Raw genomic sequence first — 24,467 nt, 5'->3', positions numbered from 1 at the left:
CGGGTGTCATCTTTCCCACTACAAGAAACCTGGGAAAGGAGTGACCCAAGGGACCCCTTCCCAGTGAGAGAAGCCGAAGACGACTTACGCTTCTTCGGCTTAGAAGTGGGGATGGACGTCCCCGATGGTTGGGGGGAGGGTGTTGTCCCGAAGTAGGTGATGCAGGAGCAAGAGGGAGGGAAATGCCCCCCCAACATCAAGGGGCAGGTGCAGTCTTCCGGCTCTGTGAGGTGACCCGGGTTGGCGGAGCTGTTGGTGCCAGAACTGTTGTAGCAGCGTCTTAAGACGATGTAGTACACACAGGATGCAGGTGTTCAAATTTTCTCTTAGCCTCAGTGTAGGTCAGTGGGTCCAGGGTCTTTTACTCCATGATTTTACTTTCTTTCTGGAGAATCCTGCAGTCAGGGGAACAAGGCGAATGGCGCTCTCCGCAGTTGACACAGATGGGAGGCAGGGTACATGGATTATTGGGATGTGATGGGCATCCACAATCTCAGCAAGTGACAATGGAAGTACAGCGAGAAGACATATGGCCGAACTTCCAGCACTTAAGCACCACTTTGGAGGAGGGATATAGGGCTTTACATCACTCCAGTAGACCATCACCTTGACCTTCTCGGGCAATGTATCACCCTCAAAGGCAAAGATGAAGGCACCGGTGGCAACCTGATTATCCTTCGGACCCCGGTGGGCACGCCGGAAGAAATGTACATCTCGGCGCTCTAAGTTGGTGCGCAACTCATCGTCAGACTGCAAAAGAAGGTCTCTGTGAAATATGATACCATATTTAAGCTCTTATGGGGCGGGATGGTTACAGGAACATCCCCCAGCTTGTCACAAGCGAGTAACTCCTGTGACTGGGCGGATGATGCTGTTTTGATCAAGACTGACCCAGATCTTGTTTTGGACAAGCCCGCCACCTCCCTGAACTTGTCCTCTAAATGCTCAACAAAAAACTGATGCTTCATCATCTTGAAAGATTCCCCATCAGCTCTCAAGCATACAAGGTACCGGGTGAAGTAAGATCTGCTGCCATACTTAGCCTGACGTTCCTCCCATAGTGTGGCCAGGGAGGGGAATGATTTGGGGTCGTACTTCTGTGCGTTGATTGAACTCTTGATTGTTTAGAGACTGCTGGTGTTTCACCACGAGCAAGAGATGATGGACTACGTTTCGTGTGTTATCCGCCCTGATGCCATCCACTTCGACCACGTGCCCTCCCCATGGGCACCACCCAGCCGCAGCAAAAGCCACCTGGCAGGATGGCCATTGCCAGGAGTCCCGATGTCACAGGGGGATGTCCATCTACCCCTTGGCATATGTGAGGAGTTAACGGCACAGGCATCAGCAGAGCTATCCCTGTGTGGTCAGGGGGGCTACAGCCAACAGTGTACATGGCAGACCCACCACAACAGACTGGCTACCGTGATGGGTATCAGGTGCAAATAAGTCCATGGTCATCGTCGACGCAGAAATTGACAGTGCATAGTGCATGGGGGAAAACGCACCCCGGAAGGTGTCTTCATCCAAGAGATGGAGAATGGGCATAACTGCAATGCGACGAGAAAGTGGGCTAAAGATCTCAATGCACGATGGACACTATGCACCTTGTAAGGTGCCCTTCTCCAATTGGCTTGCTCTTCAGGAAAATTTTGAAGAATAGAGGTCAAATCCTACAGGGGACCATCACATAAAGGCCGAAATGTTTGAAACTCCTTGTAGTCACCTCGTATGACAGGCAGCAATACCTTGGGCCTATTCTAGCCCCCGGATCTGCAGGAGGGGATGGAACGGATTTCCACTGCTTGTAGGAAGCCTGAATCTATAGCAATGTTAGAAGACGACGATCTAGTTGCTGGGTAGCAGTCATAGGTGTGTGAAAGAAGTTATTCTTTAGCTGTTCCCTGCATATTTGTTGACAAAAAGTCCCTGGATTTATAGCTGGTGTTTGGTGTCCAATGGGCATAATATTACAGCAAACAACACTGTTGCAATTATCAGGTGCGCTGATAGATTTGCACCTGATGGTGGTGGTAGGATTGCTTGCCACAATATTATGCCTGCTGGCCCCTGAGAAATGGGAGTACATACGTGGATTGTTCTGCAATGTGTAAAAACTTCACAAAAGACGTTCAGTTACTTAAACGGTGATTGGTCAGGACTGCCATTATTCAGATTCACACCATTAATGTTCACTTGGTACAGCTGTTCAGACAACACAGTCAACCTCAGCTTGACAGTGCTCTGAACTGATACAACATGGGAAGATAGGATAATGATGATTACATCTTACTCCGCAAATCACTATGGTGAGTCAGAGAGAGTACTTTTTGTGTCATTTATGACAATGTCTTTCCAACACATTCATTCACAGATTGAGCAAGGGAAAAGTGATTGTTTACATGGCTACAGCCATGCTGTTATTTGCCTGATTTTTATCTGCATAACATCTTGCAGGTTGAAACGTATGAGCCTCAGGAATATTCAGGTATCAAGTATTTGCATGATGTGCAGCAATCTTTGAGCGTGTGCCAATTAAGATTTTTTTTAATATCTCTATTACTCTCTTGGCAGTCAAGGAGAGCCTTTTATTATTCACAAAACCCATCACATATGATCTGTGTCTCATATTAGTCCAGCCTGATAGCGCTCTCTTACACTTTGTCAGTATGGAAATATAGATCATATAAGCATTTCGTATACAATCGCTTCTGTAGACAAGACAGCAGTTTTTCAAGTATTCTACAAATGCAGCTTGGTCTGCCACTTCCTTTGCAGACAACTGAACTTATGTGGTTGTTCCACTCCATATATTAATACAGTGTTAATCCAAAATATTCATATGACAAGACTGACTTCTTGTCACTCAGTAACCCCTCAAACCACAAACCTAAGAATGTACTTGCTTACATGAGGGTCATCAATGGAAGTAATGTTGTACTTGCCACTTTTAGTTTTGCAGGAAAGTCTCTCTGGCTTTCCCATATGTTGACTGTGCAACAGCACTGTGAAGAAATCAGGAACTACAAATGATCGTCACGGAAAGAAAATATGTGTAGAAAGGTATGTGAAAATATTCAGGAGGCTACGAATATTTTTCAATGGACAATGCAGTTAGGAATAATGTGGGACTTCTGGCTCACAGTTTATAAGCCTCGTGCTGTACCATCTCAATGATGTCATATGCGGAACATATGTGGAGAGGGGGGGGGGGGGGGGGGGGGGGGTATTCACAGATTTCTCCCAAGTTTTCCGGTTAATAATACACTTTTTCCAGGGTTAAAGTACATATCTTTTTCATGTTAAAGTGACAATATACTTTCCATTGGAACTGTAAAGCTTATCGATCCTTTGAATAGAATGGGTCTTATACACCGGCATAAAACTTTAGGAAACTAAACCCAGCAATAAGCAACACACTTTGGAAGGATCTTTGATGCATGACAACACATACACTGTATATTTTCATATTACGAAAGTATACATACAAATTCCAGCATATATGCACAGTAGTTTCCAATGCACTGAAAACGAGATTGCGTTATACACTTTTGTAAGCCAATCACAGTTCATGTCACAATCTCACCAACTAATAGCAACATCTCTTAAGTAGCATAACATAAATACAAAAAGTTAATGGTTTAAATTAATATAGACACAGTATAGCTACTCCTCAGGGAGTCACACCTAGTGATACATGGCTGGCGACCACGGGGCCCCGAGCTGAGTCCTGGCATTGCTTCCACTTACTTATGCCAGGCTCCTCACTTTTATCTTTCCTATCTGGCCACCCTCGGCCAGCTCTTGTTCTTTTCCGATCCTGACGCTATTAGGTTTCGAGGGCTAGGGGTCTTTCATTTTCCAACCTATACTTCTCATGCAGCGTCTGACCCAGAGCGGGCGGCTGCAAAAGGCGTCCGTATCCCATGTTAGGGGCGGCCTCCAGAACTGTGGAAGGCAACGGAATACCACCGCAGATTATCTTCCCTGCATAATGCAGTCTCCATTTTATGCACAAAAAATGGCTTCCTCTCATGTTAAATCAGTGTCTGGAGGTAAAATAGTCTCCCATTCGGATCTCCGGGGGGGACAACTTGAAAGGAGGCAAAAAATCAAAACGAGAATTGGTACCTGGAATGTCAGAACTCTGCTACAAGCAGGAAAACTAGAAAACCTTAAAAGAGAGATGGAAAAGAATCATACGGACCTCGTAGGAGTTGCTGAGGTAAGATGGAATGGACATGGAGACTTACAGTCAGATGAATATATATTCTACTACTCAGGAGGAGAAGTAAAAGGAATTAACGGAGTAGGAATGATTATGACAAAGGAATTGGCTAAATGTGTGGAATATGTAGACTATGCAAATGACCGGGTTATTGGTGTAAGGCTGAAAGGAGCACAAAAAGATTTACTGATTGTCCACGTGTATATGCTAACTTCAGAACATGATGACCAAATTGTAGAGGAAACGTACAATGTACTAGAGAGAATAATGGACGAAAATAAAAAATGCTGCAAAATAGTAATGGGAGACTGGAACGCCATTGTGGGAGAAGGGAAAGAGGGAAACATAGTAGGCAGTCATGGTCTTGGAAAGAGAAATGACAGAGGTGAATGGTTAATTGACTTCTGCAGGGAAAGGCAGCTGATAGCGGCAAACACATGGTTCAAGAACCATAAGAGGAGGCTCTACACTTGGAAACCACCAGGGGATAAATACAGAAACCAAATCAATTTTATACTGGTAGAAGAAAGATACAGGAATGGAATCAAGAAGGTGCACACATTACCAGGTGCAGATATTAATAGTGACCACAACTTACTTATGGCAGAAATAGAAATAAGAATGAAAAAACTGAAAAAGGTGACAATGGTGAAGAAGTGGGATTTAGAGAAGATAAGGTCCAACAAAGAACAAATTACAGAAATGCTGTCTCGGGACTTTCTAAACACATTACGAGACAAAGAAGCACCTGATAATGCCAACGAGTACTGGAATATGCTGAAAGAAGGAATCATTAAAGCAGGACAGCAAAATGTAGGATATGTAAAAGGGAAAAGGTAAAAAAAAAAAAAAAACATGGGTCACACAAGAAATGATTTCAAAGATGGAGGAGAGAAGAAAATTGAAAAACAAGAACACTCAAGATGCAAGAAAGATATACCGAAGGTTAAATAACGAACTGCGAAGAGAAACAGAGCAGGCTAGGAAAAAATGGCTGAAAGAGGAATGTGATGAAATTGAAGAACTGGACAGGAAGGGAAGATACAACTTACTATACAACAGAGTAAAGACTATGACATGGGAACAAAACAGAGCAAGAAGTGCTACTATGGAAATTTTGAGTAAAGACAAAGAGGTAGTGTACAAAGATCGTGACAATGTCCTCCAGATATGGGAAGACTATATAAAAGAGCTATATGACACAAATAGCAAACCAGAAACTCGAACTTGAATCACACAACAGTGTAAGTGATGAAGAGAAAGGACAGACCATCATAATGGAAGAAGTAAAGGCTGCCATTGCTGCAATGAAAAATGGCAAAGCAATAGGTACAGATACAATACCGGGAGAAATACTAAAATGCTTGAACCACAATGGAGTAAGAGAAATATTGAGGTTATGTAATAAAATATATGACAGTGGTGAATGGCCTGAGGACTTTTTGACAAAAGTAATGATTCCATTACCGAAAAAACAAGGAACCAAGAAATGCAGCGAGCACAGGACAATCAGCATCATTTCACATGCAGCCAAAGTGATGTTCAGAATAATTAATAAAAGACTTGAAAAAGTAATAGAGGAGAATCTCGGCGAGGAGCAGTTTGGCTTTAGACGGAATACGGGCACCAGAGATGCAATAGGGCTCCTACGAATCTTGGGAGAAAGGTTTATTGAAAAAGGAAGAGGCCTATGTATGTGCTTCATCGATTTAGAAAAGACATTTGACAATGTGGTTTGGGACAAGCTGGTGACTATTATGAGGGAAAAGAGAGTGGACTGGAAAACCAGAAGACTTATAAACTCATTATACCTTAATCAAAAAGTTTCAGTTAAAGTGAGAGGAGAAAGTACAAACTGGATCAGACTAGGGAAAGGAGTAAGACAAGGATACTGTTTATCACCTACTCTTTTCAACCTGTACTTGGAAAATATGATTGACCAATGCTCATTAGATGACAAAGGAGTAGAAATTGGAGGAAGAAGAGTAGGGTGCTTGAGATTTGCTGATGACATGGTCCTTCTAGCCACAGGGGAAAAAGAATTACAGGATTTGGTGGACACCATTGCAAATAATGGAAAAAAATATGGAATGAAAATTAAAACAAATAAAACAAAAGTATTGGCAATAGGAGAAAATAAGGAAATAAAAATTGTGCTGAATGGAGAAACACTAGAACAGGTGCAAAATTTTAAGTATCTTGGAAGCAGGATAGACACCGACTGGAAGTGCACCACAGAAATTAAAACAAGGATAGCAATGGCAAAAGAGGTGTTTTATAAGAAAAGGAGAATCTTCTGCAGCAGTCTGGACAGAGAACTCAGAAAGAGACTCATAATATTACTTGTATAGAGTGTTGTTCTATATGGCGCTGAAACATGGACTATGAGGAAAAAAGACAGAGAAAGGCTGCAGGCTTTTGAGATCTGGACATGGCGGAAGATGCAAAGAATAAGTTGGATGGACAGAGTAAAAAATGAAGAGGTACTGAGAAGAGTGGGAGAGAAAAGACAGTTACTAGATGTAATAAAGAGAAGAAAAGAAATTGGATTGGGCATATATTAAGAAAGAATGACGGACTGATAAAAACAGTTTTAGAAGGTTATGTAGAAAGGAAAAGGAAGCCAGGAAGGAAGAGATTCCAGGTACTGGATGACATGATGGACGGTACAACATACAGCAGCCTTAAGAAGGAAGCAATGGATCGCAGAAAATGGAGAGGCAAAGGACCTGCTAATATAGCAGATAACTGATGATGATGATGGTTACAAGAAAAGCTAAGCTTTCACATATTATATTGGTCATCAGATATTTTATTTACAAAATACTACATCATCGGCGATTCTTCAAGCCCAATAGCATTTGCCAGGACTGGAAATGTGGTCTTAGATCTGTCCTCTAGCACTACCTCTAACTGAAGACACCTACTTTGCGAATTCACAGTCGCAAAACAATGACTGCCCATGTTAGCCAAGTTGGAGGTGATGTTTGATAAAAGATCTGCACTTGTAATCATAACAGAACCTATAAGCACCACTGTTACCCGAGCTCTTATTTGGTACAGTAACTACTGGCGGACCCCCCACAGACTGGAACTGATCTTATTTCATCATAGAATTAGTAGTATGCTGTGTATGCCAGTAAAGAGGGCACTACATCATGCAGTGTAAGGAGAATGCGTGGCTGAGATGTAAAGAATGTGGGTACCACATGAAGTTTAGGCGAATGCAGATAGCAGGTGACTGATGGTATAGTTTGTTGTAAATTGTATTATGTGAATTATGAATTTAAGAATTCTCCAAGGGTCTGTGTTAACAGATATGTGGTTTGACATCTACAGTGTGCCCAAGTCACAGGCAGAGCTTTCTGTTACTAGTAGCACACCTTCTGATTATTCTCCTCTCTACTGGGGCAGTTGCAAACAAACACTATAGGAGTTGGATTGGGAGCTCATTCCACACCCACCTGATTCACCTGATCTTGTGCCCTCAGATTTTCATCTTTTCCACTCTAGCAAACAACCTTTAAGGAACTTCCTTCCTGGATGAAAATGCACTTCGAGCGTGGCTTAGACAAGTTCTTCACCTCAAAACCACGTGATTTCTACATTTGTGGAATTGAAAAGTTACACCAGTGTTAGCAGACTGTTGTAAATGTTGAAGGAGAATATATTATTAATGACAATAGTCTCTTACGTGTCTCTGTTGCATTTATTATATGATGGAAAATCGCTACAAATGTGTGCACCAACCCAATACTACCCAAATTTGTCTCAAATGAATTGTAAAGAATTAACTAGTTCTAGGTGCAGCAACAGAGAGAATTAGAAGGGCTGAATTCTTTGAAGGGGAAAGGAATGTAGCGGCATCTAGGCAGAAGGGCTTGATGCCATAAAGAGGGCCACCTTCAACAGTACACTGGCACAGCATTACACCACAGCACTCCCAGAGTACCACTATCTGCCTGTTGGTCTATGCTTGGTTAGTTACAGAAACCAACAATACTTCTGCATACATGACATTTGCAGCAGCAACACCACAACAAAACCACTTTGGCAGATATAAATACCACCCATCCAGCAAGGACACTCACTGATTGAATCAGCATGTCATTGAGTTGGTATCCATCACAGTGTTACTTCTGTCATGAGACAGCTCCACTCCACTGTCACCTTAACAGGACAGCCTGCCAGCAGTCCAGCCATTGCTTGAAGGACCAAGGGTCGAACTGAGGCCCCTCCCGACCACTGAGCTCCTGGCACACCTGCCAGTGTCAGTTGCCACCAGCCAGCTGTCTCATACTCAGCAGACCATGATAGCTTGCTACATCAACCTTGAGCCAGGTATGCTGACTACTCAAGGTCATGCCACACCTGGGCTGGATTGTGCATAGCATCTGTTAGTGACACACTACAACACTTCACCACCAGTTCTGTGTGTTGAGATCCACCTTCCAGCACCACCAGACGTGGGCTTGAGCTTGTCATACAAACTATTTGAGTAATAAAGGAATAGTGGTACCTTCAAACAGCTTTTGACTCACCCCAGCAGGCTATGCTCCACCAGCGAACATCCACAACCTCTTAAAGACACTGAAAAGTCAACTTATCAACACTGTTTAATACACATTCTCTATAATAACTAGTAGTTAATTCCTTTGCTGATTAATATTTCACTCCTTTTATTTTATGTGTTACACAGAGTTTATCAGTTTCAACAGCATACATGCCCCCCATGAAATATGGATCTTGCCGTTGGTGGGGAGGCTTGCGTGCCTCAGCATTACAGATAGCTGTACCGTAGGTGCAACCACAATGGAGGGGTATCTGTTGAGAGGCCAGACAAATGTGTGGTTCCTGAAGAGGGACAGCAGCCTTTTCAGTAGTTTCAGGGGCGACAGTCTGGATGATTGGCTGATCTGGCCTTGTAACATCAACCAAAATGGCCTTCTTGTGCTGGTACTGCGAACGACTGAATGCAAGGGGAAACTACAGCCACAATTTTTCCAGAGGACATGCAGCTTTACTATATGGTTAAATGATGATAGTGTTCCCTTGGATAAAATACTCCAGAGGTAAAATAGTCCCCCATTTGGATATCCGGGCAGGGACTACACAGGAGGACATCAATATCAGCAGAAACAAAACGCATTCTACAGACTGGAGCATGGAATGTCAGATCTCTTAATTGGACAGGTAGGTTAGAAAATTTAAAAAGGGAAATGGATAGGTTAAAGTTTGACATAGTGGGAATTAGTGAAGTTCAGTGGCAAGAGGTACAAGTACAAGACTTCTGGTCAGGTGAATGCAGGATTATAAATATAAAATGACATTAGTGTAGTGCAGGAGTACATTTAATAATGAATAAAAAATTCTTTAAAAATAAAAAAAAAAAAAAAAAAAAACGAACTCTGATAAGCTACTACGAACAGGATAGTGAACAAATTATTGTAGCCAAGATAGACGCGAAGCCAACTTCTACCACAGTAGTACAAGTTTTTATGCCAACTAGCTCCACACATGACGATCAGACTGAATAACTGTATGATGCCATAAAAGAAATTATTCAGATAGTTAATGGAGATGAAAATTTAATAGTCATAGGGGACAGGAATTCGATAGTAGTAAAAGGAAGAGAAGGAAAAGTAGTAGGTGAACATGGAATGGGGGTAAGGAACTGAAGAGGAAGCTGCCTGGTAGAATTTTGCACAGAGCATAACTTAATTACAGCTAACACTTGGTTTAAGAATCATGAAAGAAGGTTGTATACGTGGAAGAGGCCTGGAGACACTGGAAGGTTGCAGAAAGATTATATAATGGTAATACAGATATTTAGGAACCAGGTTTTAAATTGTGAGACATTTCCAGGGGCAGATGTGGGCTCTGACCACACTATTGGTTAAAGAAATGTAGATTAAAACTGAAGAAACTGCAAAAAGGTGGAAACTGAAGGAGATGGGACCTGAATAAACTGAAAGAACCAGAGGTTGTAGAGTTTCAGAGAGAGCATTAGGGAACGATTGATAAGAAAGGGGAAAAGAAATACAGTAGAAGAAGAACGGGTAGCTTTGAGAGATGAAATAGTGAAGGCAGCAGAGGATCAAGTAGGTAAAAAGATGAGGGCTAGTAGAAATCCATGGGTAACAGAGGAGATACTGAATTTAATTGATGAAAGGTGAAAATACAATAATACACTAAATGAAGCAGGTGAAAAGGAATACAAATGTCCCAAAAATAATATTGACAGGCAGTGTAAAATGGATAAGCAGGGATGGCTAGAGGACAAATGTAAATGTAGAAGCATGTATCACAAGGGGGTAAGACAGATACTGCCTACAGTGAAACTGAAGAGACCTTTGGAGAAAAGAGAACCACCTGTATGAATATCAAGAGCTCAGATCAAACACCACTCCTAAGCAAAGAAGGGAAAGCACAAAGGTGGAAGGAGTATATAGAGGATCTATACAAGGGCAGTATACTTGAGGGCACTATCAAGGAAATGGAAGAGGATGTAGATGAACATGAAATGGGAGATATGATAAGAATTTTACAGAGTACTGAAAGACCTAAATCAAAACAAGGCCTTAGGAGAGCAAGCCATGACAAAACTCTTCCATCTGGTGAGCAAGATGGATGAGAGAGGCGAAATACCCTCAGACTTCAAGAAGAATGTAATAATTCCAGTCCCAAAGAAAGCAGGTGCTGACAGATGTGAAATTACCGAACTATCAGTTTAAATAAGTCACGGTTGCAAAATACTAACAAGTTCTTTACAGACAAATGGAAAAACTCGTGAAGGCCAACCTCGGGGAGGATCAGTTTGGATTCAGGAGAAATGTTTGCGGTGGTACTGACCCTGCAACTTATCTTAGAATAAAAGTTAAGGAACGGAAAACCTATATTTCTAGCATTTGTAGACATAGAGAAAACTTTTGACAACGTTGACTGGAATACTCTCTTTCAGGGATAAAATACAGGGAGCGAAAGGCTATTTACAATCTGTACAGTAACCAGATGGCAGTTATAAGAGTCGAGGGGCATGAAAGGGAAGGAGCGGTTGGGAAGGGAGTGAGAAAGCGTTGTAGCCTATCCCCCATGTTATTCGATCTGAGTTTTGAGAAAGCAGTAAAGGAAACAAAAGAAAAATTTGGAGGAGGAATTAAAATCTATGGAGAAGAAATAAAAACTTTTAGGTTTGCCGGTGACATTGTAATTCTATCAGAGACAGCAAAGAACCTGGAAGAGTAGCTGAATGGAATGGACAGTGTCTTGAAAAGAGGATCCAAGATGAACAACAAAAAAAATGGCTCTGAGCACTATGGGACTTCTGAGGTCATCAGTCCCCTAGAACTTAGAACTACTTAAACCTAACTAACCTAAGGACATCACACACATCCATGCCTGAGGCAGGATTCGAACCTGCGACCGTAGCGGTCGCGTGTTTCCAGACTGAAGCGCCTTTAACCGCTTGGCCACACCGGCCGGCGATGAACAACAACAAAATCAAAACAGAAATAATGGAACATAGTCAAATTAAATCAGACGATGGTGAGGGAATGAGACATTTAAAGTAGTAAATGAATTTTGCTATTTGGGAAGCAAAATAACTAATGACTGTCGAAGTAGAGAGGATATAAAATGTAGACTGGCTATGGCAAGGAAAGTGTTTCTTAAGAAGAGAACTTTGTTAAGATTAGATGGGTATATCACACAACTAATGAGGAGGTACTGAATAGTATTGGAGAGAAGCAGAATTTGTGGCACAACTTAAGTCTATAAGATGTGATCGGTTGGTAGGACACAAGGATTACCAATTTAGTATTGGAGGAGAGCGTGGAGGGTAAAATTCCTAGAGGGAGACCAAGATATGAATACACTAAGCAGATTCAGAAGGGTGTAGGCTGCAGTAGTTACTTTGAGACAGTGAGGCTTGCACAGAATATAGTGAGGAGAGTTGCATCAAACTAGTCTCTGGACTGAAGACGACGACGACAACAACAACATTTTTGAATGGTGATAGCTTAATGGTCCATCTAGCACATTTGATCAGACCAGCATACAAAATGCAGCTCTGCTGATGTGTGTTGGTGAGGTGAGACGGCAACTCATTTAGAGAACACTCATGTATACCTGTATGGTAGCTCTCAGAGAAATTTACCTTGTGTGTTGAGATTGCATCAGGAACAATGAACATTTAAAGAAGTTGAAATGAAAGACTCTGTATTTTTTTTTATTTTAGGTTGGCATCAATAGGATGAGCTGAGCAGCTGATGGATAAGAACTACATTGTTTATAAACTCTCTATTGCATTTAATGATGTCAAGTCCACATGAAGTTTCCACATTAGTCGAAGAACATTCTGTTATTAGTTTTTTGCTTCTTGAAGATGAAAAACAGGCTATAACATTCCTCCGATTATTTTACAGTATGGTGACAGTTTTGCGAAAAGCAAATTTTTTATAAGTGGGTAGAATAGTTAAATGTCTAACCTCGGAAACTGACAAGCAGCATACTTGCCAGCCAGTTCAAGTGCCAACTCCTTCCCTTGAAACTCACACTGATAACATTATTTGTTAAGAGCAATGTGTAGCAGTTGAACATATGAAAACAATTGCAGTAAGTGCTGGCACAGTTCAGTTCACAACGTTATCAGCAACATGCTCAAATACAGCAAAACAAGTGCAAGGTATTTCCCAAATGAATTAATGCAATAACACAAGGAAACAGCACTAAGTATGTATAGGCTTGGAACAATGCTGTGAAAAGGAAGATGACCATTTTCTAAACAAGACTTTAATGTGTGATGATCTCGTGTTTGCCATTTTCAGCAAAAGTCCAAAAACAAAGTGTGAAATGGAAGCACAGCAGTTCACCTGTTAAAGAAATATGGAACACAAGCATCAGTGGGGAAAACTCTTGTCGACTGTCTTTTGGCATGCCCAAAATGTTGTCACTTGTGATTATTTTGAAGATCATGTACAATAAACAGTGCTTATTTACTCAGACATGCTAATGAACTAAGTGAAGCCAGGAATGATATTGCTACATGACAATGCTCGTCATAACACCACCTAGCTGACCCAAGAAACCACTGCAAAAATGGGTTGGGGGATACTGCCTCATCCTCCCTACAGTCCATTTGTTGTCCACTCAAGGGGGCATTACATGGAAAAAAGTTCAGCAACAGTGAGGACGTCACAGAATTTTGAGAAAGTGGCACAAACAACAAGACAGGCTTCTTTGCGTCAGATCTAAAATAAACTACTACATTATCAGGACAAGTGTATTGATATTGGAGGGGATTATGTTGTGAAGTAGTGAAAGTCTAATTTTGTAAAAATATAGCTGTTTTCTCTATATCAATTTGTCTCTAGTTACTGGATGTACCTCATAGTCACTTGTCAAAATCTTCATTAATTTTTGCACATGCATTGCAAACAATTTTTTTTTAATTTTTGGATGGTGATCATGAAATGTAATTGGAAGTACATGTAACAACAGCTACATCGATATTCTGCAATCCACCTTTAGGCAAGTGGCAGACGGTACCCTGTACCACTATTAGTCATTTTCTTTCCTGTTCTACTCGCAAATACAACAAGGGAAAAACAGCTGTTCATATGGTTCCGTACGAGCCCTAATTTCTTGTATCTTATCCTCATGTTACCCACCAGGCCTCGACCTCTGCTAATTTAAAGTTGCCGCCCCTCATACCTCACCTGTCATTCAACAACATCTTTGCCTCTGTACTTCTGCCTCGACATCTCTGCCCAACCTCTTTGCATTTACATATGTCTGCCTGTGTCTGTATATGTGCTGATGGATGTGTGTATGCGCGAGTGTATACCTGTCCTTTTTTCACCCTAAGGTAAGTCTTTCCGCCCCCGGGATTGGAATGACTCCTTACCCTCTCCCTTAAAACCCACATCCTTTCGTCTTTCCTCTCCTTCCCCCCTTTCCTGATGAAGCAACCATGGGTTGCGAAAGCTTGAATATTTGTATGTGTGTTTTTTATTCTATCAACATACCAGCGCTTTCTCGTTTGGTAAGTTAAAGCATCTTTGTTTTTTATATACATCTTTGTAAAAATTTAGATAAACATGACTGTTGCTCGGTTTGCTTCTGTTAACCTGTTAACCAGTCACAGAACAGGATCTGTAACTTCATGAAAATCTCTTCTGCAAATAAATGCTTGTTAAATGTAATTATTCTGACAATTTTAAACTCTGTAAACTGCTGTTAGAAGCACAATGTCAAGACCACTGCATTTTGACACACTGTACCCCTTATAGTGGAAACTAAGTAGCTTTGGACCAAATTATACATTGAACAATTGGTTTATCAACATCACTTAATACCTTAAGAGCTAAATCTCACAACAATTTTCTCAGAGTTCTTTCCAAGTGTGCTCATAGCTCACCTTAGTTCAAGTAAAATCGATACACTACCTTCCAGCGTACAATGATCATGGCATAGCATACAGGGAGATATGAAATCTGCCTCTTTGGCAGAATTTATGTTTTCGATATACTGCAGTATGTACTTAAGATGTATATGTAGACTTGGAAAGTGTTGCAAACAGATGGTAGCTTTTTTTTCTTATTTTAACATTTTGCAAGAAAAAATATGTTAATTACAACCATTTCCACACCAAAATCAAACCTATTTTTGTTTTGTTGTATTTGACACCATATGTGAGGAAAATGTAAAACAGTTTGTATACTCATTGTGTCAGCTCAAGTAAGGTGACAACTGTAGATGATAATATGTTCCGATTAATACAGGGTTCTATTTGACTTTCATGAACACAAGAGTTCATGCATATGGCAAAATGTGATTGCTTCACACTAACTGCACGAACATACTGTCTGCATTGTTTTCATTAAAACTTAGCAGTAGTGTTAACAATCTCTCCAGCATTTTATTTTAGTACATCATGCATTTAACATAGTCTTATCTACAATAACAATAATGGAAAGTACTTTACATAATTTTAAATTTAATCTTAAATATTCATTCCAGTCCTTAATAACCCTTCATTTAATCCAATCATCATAATCGTCAATCATCCTCAGTGAGATCTATAAGTGCTAAGGGAAAGAATAAAAATCATGAGATAATGTACTTGCAAACACGATATTAATTCAAATGTTAACGGTAAATTGTGAACTCATAAATTTCAATAGAAAGGTGAACTTACGAATAACACTCGGGTTGTTAGTTACTAGAGATGCAGGTGATGCTATATCTGTATCATCTCCATCCTCAGTGAGATCTATAACTGTTAAAGGAAACAACGAGGTCATGAGACTGTATTTACAAACACAATATTAATCTGAATATTAATGATACACTGCAAACTAAAAAGATATATAACACGTTACCAATGGGGATTGATGAGTGTCCTGCACTTGGTTGGTCCTGTAAAGGACTATTTGCGGATAAGTTTTCTTGCATACTTGTTGCTATGTAGCAGCACCTTTATGGATGAATTAGCTGGTAACTGTTTATAGGTCCTTAGTCTATATTTTAAGCACACTGTGCATAAGGTTCAAAATCTCTGTAATCTGATGCCTGTAAATGCCCTATCGCTTTCAGCTACTGCATGGGAATGATCTGTGGCCAATAAAGCAACCACAATGAGCTTACATCGTTTTATCAACAGACGATAGCACCCATTCCACATTGTAGTCGACAAAGTAACCATAAAGCAATCTCAGTTTTCAGTGCACGGATTGTGTTTTAATTTTGCTGGTATGTCTTATTGTTCACAAGATTAAGTCTATTTATTACAGCGATTTTATAGTGCAATGCAGATATCTTGACAGTAATCTGCCTCCAATTGCAATGTATCTACTGCAAATCTCTTTGAATTGAATTTTTTTTTGTGTCTTATGTGCAAGAACACCCACATAATCTCAATTTTCATAGAGTTTACTTGATATTTCACTTCTTAACAAGTGCTTCTACAAAAGTTAAGTTATTATGGTACTGGAAGTGGATGGTTTCCTCTCACTATCGTCAGATGTGAGAATGCCTCTCTACCTGGATTGGAATAATTTGCCGATCGAGATGTCATCGCTTACAAGACCTGGCATTGTGGAATAGATGCTAAAACTCTATCTAGACCTAGTTATGTATATAGTAATATGCCTTTTACATTGTATACCCACTCCTGTATACCCCCCCCCTCCTCCTCCTCCTCCTCCTCCTCCTCCTCCTCCTACAAATTAACATAGTAAGGTCAACTTTTTATAAGCAGCAAGATGCATAGAACAAGGGAAGCCAAAGAAGTTTTCAGTGTACAGATTGCTGGTAAGTCTTTACATTTAGAAAGTCAAGTCAATTTATTATTATGATGATATAACATACGAGGTGCATTCAAGTTCTAAGGCCTCCGATTTTTTTTCTCCAGACTGGAAAGAGATAGAAACATGTGCATTGTTTTAAATTAGGCCATGTTCATTGTCAATACGTCCCAGAGATGGCAGCATCGTACGGCAAATGGAATTTTACCGCCAACGGCGAGAATGAGAACTGTTTTAAATACTTAAAATGGCGACGTTTTCCTTACTGGAACAGCGTGCAATCATTCGTTTTCTGAATTTGCGTGGTGTGAAACCAATTGAAATTCATCGACAGTTGAAGGAGACATGTGGTGATGGAGTTATGGATGTGTCGAAAGTGCGTTCGTGGGTGCGACAGTTTAATGAAGGCAGAACATTGTGTGACAACAAACCAAAACAACCTCGGGCTCGCACAAGCCAGTCTGATGACATGATCGAGAAAGTGGAGAGAATTGTTTTGGGGGATCGCCGAATGACTGTTGAACAGATCGCCTCCAGAGTTGGCATTTCTGTGGGTTCTGTGCACACAATCCTGCATAACGACCTGAAAATGCGAAAAGTGTCATCCAGGTGGGTGCCACGAATGCTGACGCACGACCACATGGCTGCCCGTGTGGCAACAATTCGATTAAGCTCAGTCAAACCGTGAAGTAGCATTAGAATATACTGTATATACTCAAATAATCCACACCCTTGAATAATGTGTGTGCCCTAATTTTGAAGGAGGAAAAAAAAAATTTTTTTTGCTTTTATTGGTTTTCTTTACAAAACAAATTGTTCTAATGTAAAACGTGTTCAAAATTGTATATAATATCAATTGGTTTGAAGAAATCCATCATAATCTTCACATGCAGCCAGTTCAGCAGGGTGCAGTTGGCCGACCGGCCTGCCAGGAATCATCATCTCTGGCAGCCGGGAGTGTGGCCTACCTACAACAGGGGAGGGGGGGGGGGGGGGGGGGGTAGCGCTGTTTAAGTGCAACTTTGAATGGCTGGTTTATACACACATCTAGTGGTGGTAGGATGGATGTTAGGCATCCAGGACAATGACCAAGTCAGTTTTCACTTTTTGTAATTTGTCTAGCACTTCCTCAGTTGTATGTCAGCGGAAGCTGTCCAGGACCAACATGTTATGTACACCCAGTAACGCACCAGGACGATGTTGCCAAACATGTGTCACCCAGTCAATCACAAGGTCATTGTCCATCCACCCTTTCGGATTTGCTCTCACTAATATGCCTTTCAATGATATTTTTGAAATAGTTTCCCTTTTAAATATCACAAATTGGTAGCTTTTGTCCATCGCCAGTTACACACAACATCACTATACACCTTTGCTTCTCACAGCCGCCAGTTCGTATCATGATGCTGGATTCCCTTTTTTTGTTCTCGGTGTTATCGAACGGCATCTCAAAAGAGACTGGCATTTGATCCGCGTTACCAATTTGCGATATTATATAGGACTGTTTGCGTCGCAGTTTTATCACAGAACGATGAAAATGCACTATTTTTTTCCTCATAATCTAATCACCTGAAGGCCATTAAGCGATGGTAGTTTTCCTCTGGAATCCTAATACAGTTCAGTTGAAACATCTTGATAGCCAACCCCACCTAGCTTTGAAACTGGTAATTTTCACAGTATCCTTCAATCCAATGATGAAAATATGGAGGTTTTCAAGGGAAGAAGTTCTTTGAAGCAGTACATGCCATTGAAACCAGTAAAGTGAGGTTTAAAAATATTTGTAATAGACTGTGCGATTACACATTATATGTTGTGCTTTCAAATCTATAAAGGAAAAACTTAAGATGGTATATCACTAGGGTTTTTTTCACTTTCGGTGCCTTTTCACAATGGAGGATACTGTTTGTTTTTTGATCCGTTTTTCTCTAGACTTATATTTAGACTTTTGTGTAAACTGCTAGAGAAAGGGCTTTACGGATGTAGAACTATTTTACCCACAAGAAATGATGTTATGAAAAGGAAAGTTGCTACTCACCATATAGAGGAGATGTGGAGTCGCAGATAGGCACAACAAAAAGACTCTTACAATTAAATCTTTCGGCCGTAAAGGCCTTTGTCAACAATAGTCTTGTCATCTATTGTGGACGAAGGCCGTAACTGCCGAAAGCTTTAATTTTAAGTCCTTTTGTTGTGCCTATCTGTGACTTGGCACCTCCACTATATGATGAGTAGCAACTTTCCTTTTCATAATACTGTTACACTCCATCCTGGATTTTTCACTGTTTGATTTTTACCCACAAGAAACTTTTTTACAAAAGAAATGCTAACAGTAGACAAAAATTTGAAACTTGAGGAGTCAGATTTTGCTATGGCAGGTCACATTTCTGATTCCAAGTAGAGAGGAAAAGGAAAGAAATGTGGTATAGTTTGTAGTGCTATGCACAATCAAGGGGAAATAATGTAAGCTGACACAACAAGGAAAAGAAAAAGAAAGTGTTTCTTGTACTACATCAATCACAGACTACAATTGCTAAATGGTACGTGCAGATAAAATTAACCGGTACCAACCATCACATAATATATTCTGGAAGTCTAGATATGGAAGGATGAAATTTTCAATTACTTCCCTCAGGCAGTGAAAGTAAATGCATACATACACTACATGATCAAAAGTATCCGGACACTCCCAAAAACATGTGTTTTTCATATTAGGTGCATTGTGCTGCTACCTACTGCCAGGTACTCCATATCAGCGACCTCAGTAGTCATTAGACATTGTGAGAGAGCAGAATGGGGCGCTCTGCAGAACTCATGGACTTCAAACGTGGTCAGGTGATTGAGTGTCACTTGTAACATATGTTCACACTCCTAAACCCCCTTGGGCCACTGTTTACGATGTGACAGTGAAGTGGAAATGTGAAGGGACACATACAGCACAAAAGCGTACAGGCCAACCTCTTCTCTTAACTGACAGACTGCCAACAGTTGAAGAGGGTCGTAATCTCTAATAGGCAGACACCTATCCAGACCATCACACAGGAATTCCAAACTGCATCAGGATCCACTGCAAGTTCTATGACAGTTAGGCAGGAGGTGAGAAAACTTGGATTTCATGGTCAAGCAGCTGCTGATAAGTCACACATCATGCTGGTAAATGCCAAATGACGCCTCGCTTGGTGTAAGGAGAGTAAATATTGAATGATTCAACAGTGGAAAAATGTCGTGTGGAGTGACGAATCACTATACTCAATGTGGCAATCTGAGGGCAGGGTGTGGGTATGGTAAATGCCCAGTGAACATCATCTGCCAGCGTGTGTAGTGCAAAACAGTAAAATTCGGAGGCGGTGTTATTACGGTGCGATCTTGTTTTTCAAGGAGGGGGCTTGCACCCCTTGTTGTTTTGCATGGCACTATTACAACACAAGCAATTTATGTTTCAAACACCTTCTTGCCTCCCACTGTACATGAGCAATTCGGGGATGGTGATTGCATCTTTCAACACAATCGAGCACATGTTCATAATGCATCGCCTGTGGTGGAGCTGTTACACAACAATAACATCCCTGTAATGGACTGGCCTGTGCAGAGTCCTGATCTGAATCCTACAGAACACCTCTGGGATGTTTTGGAAAGCCGACTTTGTGCCAGACCTCACTGACCAACATCGATACCTCTTCTCAATGCAGCACTCCTTGAACAATGGGCTGCCATTCCCCAAGAAATCTTCCAGCACCTTACTGAACACATGCTTGTGACAGTGGAAGCTGTCATCAAGGCTAAGGGTGGGCCAGCACCATACTGAATTCCAGCATTACTGATGGAGGGCGCCACGAACTTTTAAGACATTTTCAGCCAGGTGTCCAGATACTTTTGATCACATGGTGTACTTTATAAGGTGACTAGTTTTCTTATTGTGTATACCTCTGTTACATTTAAAATTTAAAAATATGGTCTAAAAAGAGGACCAAAACCCATGCCAAAAATAGTAATCAGTAGCTCAAATTTTAAGGAAAGAGCTACATGATTCCACGGGTGGATGCAGCTTCAGGAATGTGACCAAGCATGCCTACAGCAGGAACACATCAAGGAAGTGTGCAGTTTGCAGAGAAAAAACTTGAACACAGTAGATCAGCATGCAGTATCTGCAATGTAGCTTTGTGCAGACAATACTTTGGACCTGTCCACCAGTAATAAAACGAATCTGGTTTATGATTTGCAATTTTTTTTTTTTTTTTTTTTTGTACAAAAAGTAATTCAGGATAGTCTAAATAAACATCAAACACTGGAAACTAAAGGTTGCGATATAAACAATACAATGAATATCTAACAATGGAAAATCCAGTTAGCAAGTAAACAGTCCGCCATTTCAGTAATCATGGATCAGGGGAACAGACAACAGCGTGAATTATCCATAAAAATGTTTTATAAAAACAGCGATAGTTTGGTAGTGGCGAAGAGGGAGCTCCAACGTTTTTATAATTTAGAACATCATTATTCCGTTCCGCTGAAACACACAATAAAATGCTGGCTTAATAACTCTGAAGAGACTGGATCTGCCCTCAAGAAGAAACCAACAGGATGATCAAGAAGTGTGCGTTCTCCAGATAACATTAATGATGTATGCAAGTCTGTCTTACGGAACCCACGGCGTTCAATTCATAAGCAAGCAGCAGGGGTTGGAATGTTCCTGGAAAGTGTTCGCAGAATTCTTCATCTTGACTTAAAATTTTATCCGTACAAACTACAGATGGTGCAACAATTGAAGGAAAAAGGTTACCAGTTAGAATTAGGATTGTCAACAAATGACAACAAAAATAAACAATGGCGATGAATTTCTAAACAAGTTGTGGATATCAGATTAGGCACATTTTCCTGTCACAGGTTATATGGATAAACAGAACTACCATTACTGGGCAAACACAAATCCTAATGACATTCATGAGTGCCCTTTACACGCTAGTAAAGGGTCAGTATGATGTGGTGTTTCACTACATGGGATTATCAGACCGTATTTTTTCACAAATGAAGAGGGAAACACAATAACTGTCAATTGCAATCATTACTTGGAGATGTTACGAACTTTTGTAACACCTGGATTGAACAACTTTCCAAACGTTCAAGAAGCCTGGTTTCAACAGGACAGACCGACATCACACACTGCACGGCAATCAATGGCACATGTACGAGAATTGTTTGGCAACGATATGATGTCACAATTAGTAACATTTCCTGGCCCCCCAGATCGCCAGATTTATTCGTTTATGATTTTTTCTTGTGGGGCTACCTGAAGAGCATAGTCTACACAACTTGACCAAGAACCCTGGATGAGTTAAGGCAGATAATTCAGGATGCAATTCACAGTTTCAGAGCCGAGATGTTGCAGCGATCAACGAGGAATCTCAATAGCAGATTTCACGAATGTATTCGTACAGGAGGACACCATCTGTAGAACGTAATTTTAAAAAAATGATAAATGCCATCAATGTTTCGTAAAAGGTAAAGCTGTAAGGTTTCAATTACTATGAATGCAATTTTTTTTCTTCATCACTTCTAGTTTTATTGGAATGTGGAAATGTTCCCGTTTTTCTGTGTCACCCTGTATATCTTAGAGAGACCTGCAAGATTAACAGGTGTGTAAGTACATAATGCTTACAATATCTATATCAAAAACAGAAAATCTAACAAAGATACAGGCTTCAGATCATGGCATACATTGTGCCCTGATCATCTGACTCTTGCAGGTGCTGTACTTGTTTTAGTTGAACTGTGAATAATTACTAGCGAGCTCAAAAAGAATTCCGTGCAAATCTTTAAACCACTGAGCAACAAGCATGATGTTCAGTATATAAATGATCCAAGCTATAGACAGTTTCCACTATAACAGATTACATTGTGTCTAAACGTGGTGGTCCTGACATTGTGCTTCTAGGAACAGAGAAGGCATTCGTAGACTTTGAAAACTGATGGAATAACTACATTTAACAGGCATTTGTTTACAAAAGTGTTTAAAAAAAAGTTCTACTACAAATTTCACTCCAATAGGGAAGAGCTCGTGGCATTTATAAGTTTGGATACTGAAACAACAATGTTGTCATGACGTACGGATCCTGTTTTGCAATTGGTTGACAGAAGCAAACTGAGCAGTTTTAACATTTAAGTGTTTATGAAGTTAACATGTCGTATTTCACACTTTTCAAAATTACACTTGTGTATTGCAAAAGTAAGCAGCTGAAGTGATACACCACATTAAAGATCTCCCCAAAACACATCATTTTTAGTATGGTTTGTTGTGCTAAAGTGTTGGGGAAATGTGACGTGGCAACTCAGTACATTGTAGATCTTATCTTTGATTTAGTTCTTGGCATTATTTAATAGTTGATCCAGCAAAAGTTGCAAACTTTTTGGAGAATTCTGGTAACATAGTTTTGAGCAGTAAATGTCACACCCTTCGTCACAGAGCTAAGAAACAAAGATTACCGTACTTTGAACTACATTTCAATGTCACTCAACTACCTACATCAAGTACTTTCTAACATCACCATAAAAGAAAGACATATGTAGATTATTGTAAATAGGAGACTAGGATATTTGGCAGGATGAGATGACACTGAAATGTGGTTGAAAGTGGGTAGTCTAAGGTACAGTAAACCTTGTCTCAAACCCATTCGATGATTATCAAGAATGTGCATTACATTATGACAATAAATTGACTATTCAGTACATAATTTGATCCAAGCTACGTAAAGTTCTCACTATAAAGTAATGTAAATCAGCACCGTCAGCGAAAGATTATAAACTCACCAAAATTTACGATAAAGTGAGCATTACCACAGAAGGATTATTTTCAAGACAATGGAAATAACTGGTACACGTAAGCACAACAAGAAGCAATTTTAAACATTTTTAGCAATAAAATACTGTGACCTACTTGTTTGGTTAATATAATGCACTGAAATTGTGACCTGTGTGTTGTAGATGTAAGAAAACGCAACACACCAATTGTTGATGTTTATGGAAATGTAATGGTTGCATATTTATTGCAACAATGTAACCTTCCATAGTATATTAAGCTATGTATCAGTGGATTTTTTTTTCTATATCTATCATTCCTGTCTGAACCCCCATGGTGGAATAGTCCATGTCCTTTATGACATAGAATACAATTGTATAGATTGTGTCACGAGGTAGCTTTGAGAGAGTGCGTATGTGAGCACTCTGCTGTATGCAGGCAAGTAAAGCATATGCACTGCAGATGTTACACAATTGCCATCACCTCAGGGTAAGAACAACAACATGGCACCTCCTGCCTATCCTTAATATGCAAATGCTGACAAAGCATACTGCTGAAATTCTTCTCATTGCCCCTATACATAAGCAACATTGACGGGTGACGTCACAGGGAAAGTATAGCATTTAAATTACTAACTGTGGACCAAAAGCCCTTTAGCATTCTTCTAAGATATTTACCATTGAAAAGGTGAATGAGGATACATACAAAAATTTCAGGTTGCCTCTCTTAACAGAACTTCTAAATACTCAGGGGAACAGAATGGTGTACAAGTGATTTGAAGATTACTTCAAAGTACACCACACGAAGTTCATTTTAACTGATCACGTATGTTTTAACAATGTAGGCTTATATTCACAAATTCACGAAAAATTTTGCAGAACGATTCCCAAGCTGGAGCAATTTAAATAAAACACTGCTTCCCGGCACCAGCAAGACATGTGAACTATCACCAGTATGCTAGGTATGAGCATAGAATCCACTGGCTTTACAGATTAGTCAAAGAATACAATTCTTTTACTTTCTGTGTAATGTACAACACTGGCAACTAATTCTTGATGTGGGGCAATGCAATTTTTGTACCAAGGTAATTATGTAATTGGATATTGCTAAAATTTTTATCAGATAGAACACCCCCACAGAAATT

The 24,467-nt window shown here is 40.2% G+C and overlaps 1 protein-coding gene across 7 annotated transcripts in view; it reads right to left on the bottom strand.

Annotated features, from left to right (window-relative positions):
• Nucleotides 1-24,467, bottom strand: part of LOC126191152 (eukaryotic translation initiation factor 4E-binding protein Mextli) — a 126,573-nt gene that overhangs the window by 15,498 nt on the left and 86,608 nt on the right. For 6 of the 7 annotated variants that reach the window (XM_049931917.1, XM_049931918.1, XM_049931919.1 and 3 more), the window contains one exon: nucleotides 15,426-15,506. The exons of the other annotated variant lie outside the window; for it this stretch is intronic. In XM_049931917.1, the coding sequence (XP_049787874.1) occupies nucleotides 15,426-15,506 (81 nt within the window). The remainder of the gene's footprint in view (nucleotides 1-15,425; nucleotides 15,507-24,467) is intronic. 7 annotated transcript variants of the gene reach the window in all.

This window comes from Schistocerca cancellata, chromosome 6 (genome assembly GCF_023864275.1).
Source record: "Schistocerca cancellata isolate TAMUIC-IGC-003103 chromosome 6, iqSchCanc2.1, whole genome shotgun sequence".
NCBI lineage: Eukaryota > Metazoa > Arthropoda > Insecta > Orthoptera > Acrididae > Schistocerca > Schistocerca cancellata.
The sequence above is the reverse complement of the archived record's forward strand: the minus strand, read 5'-3'. Positions and strand labels throughout refer to the sequence as shown.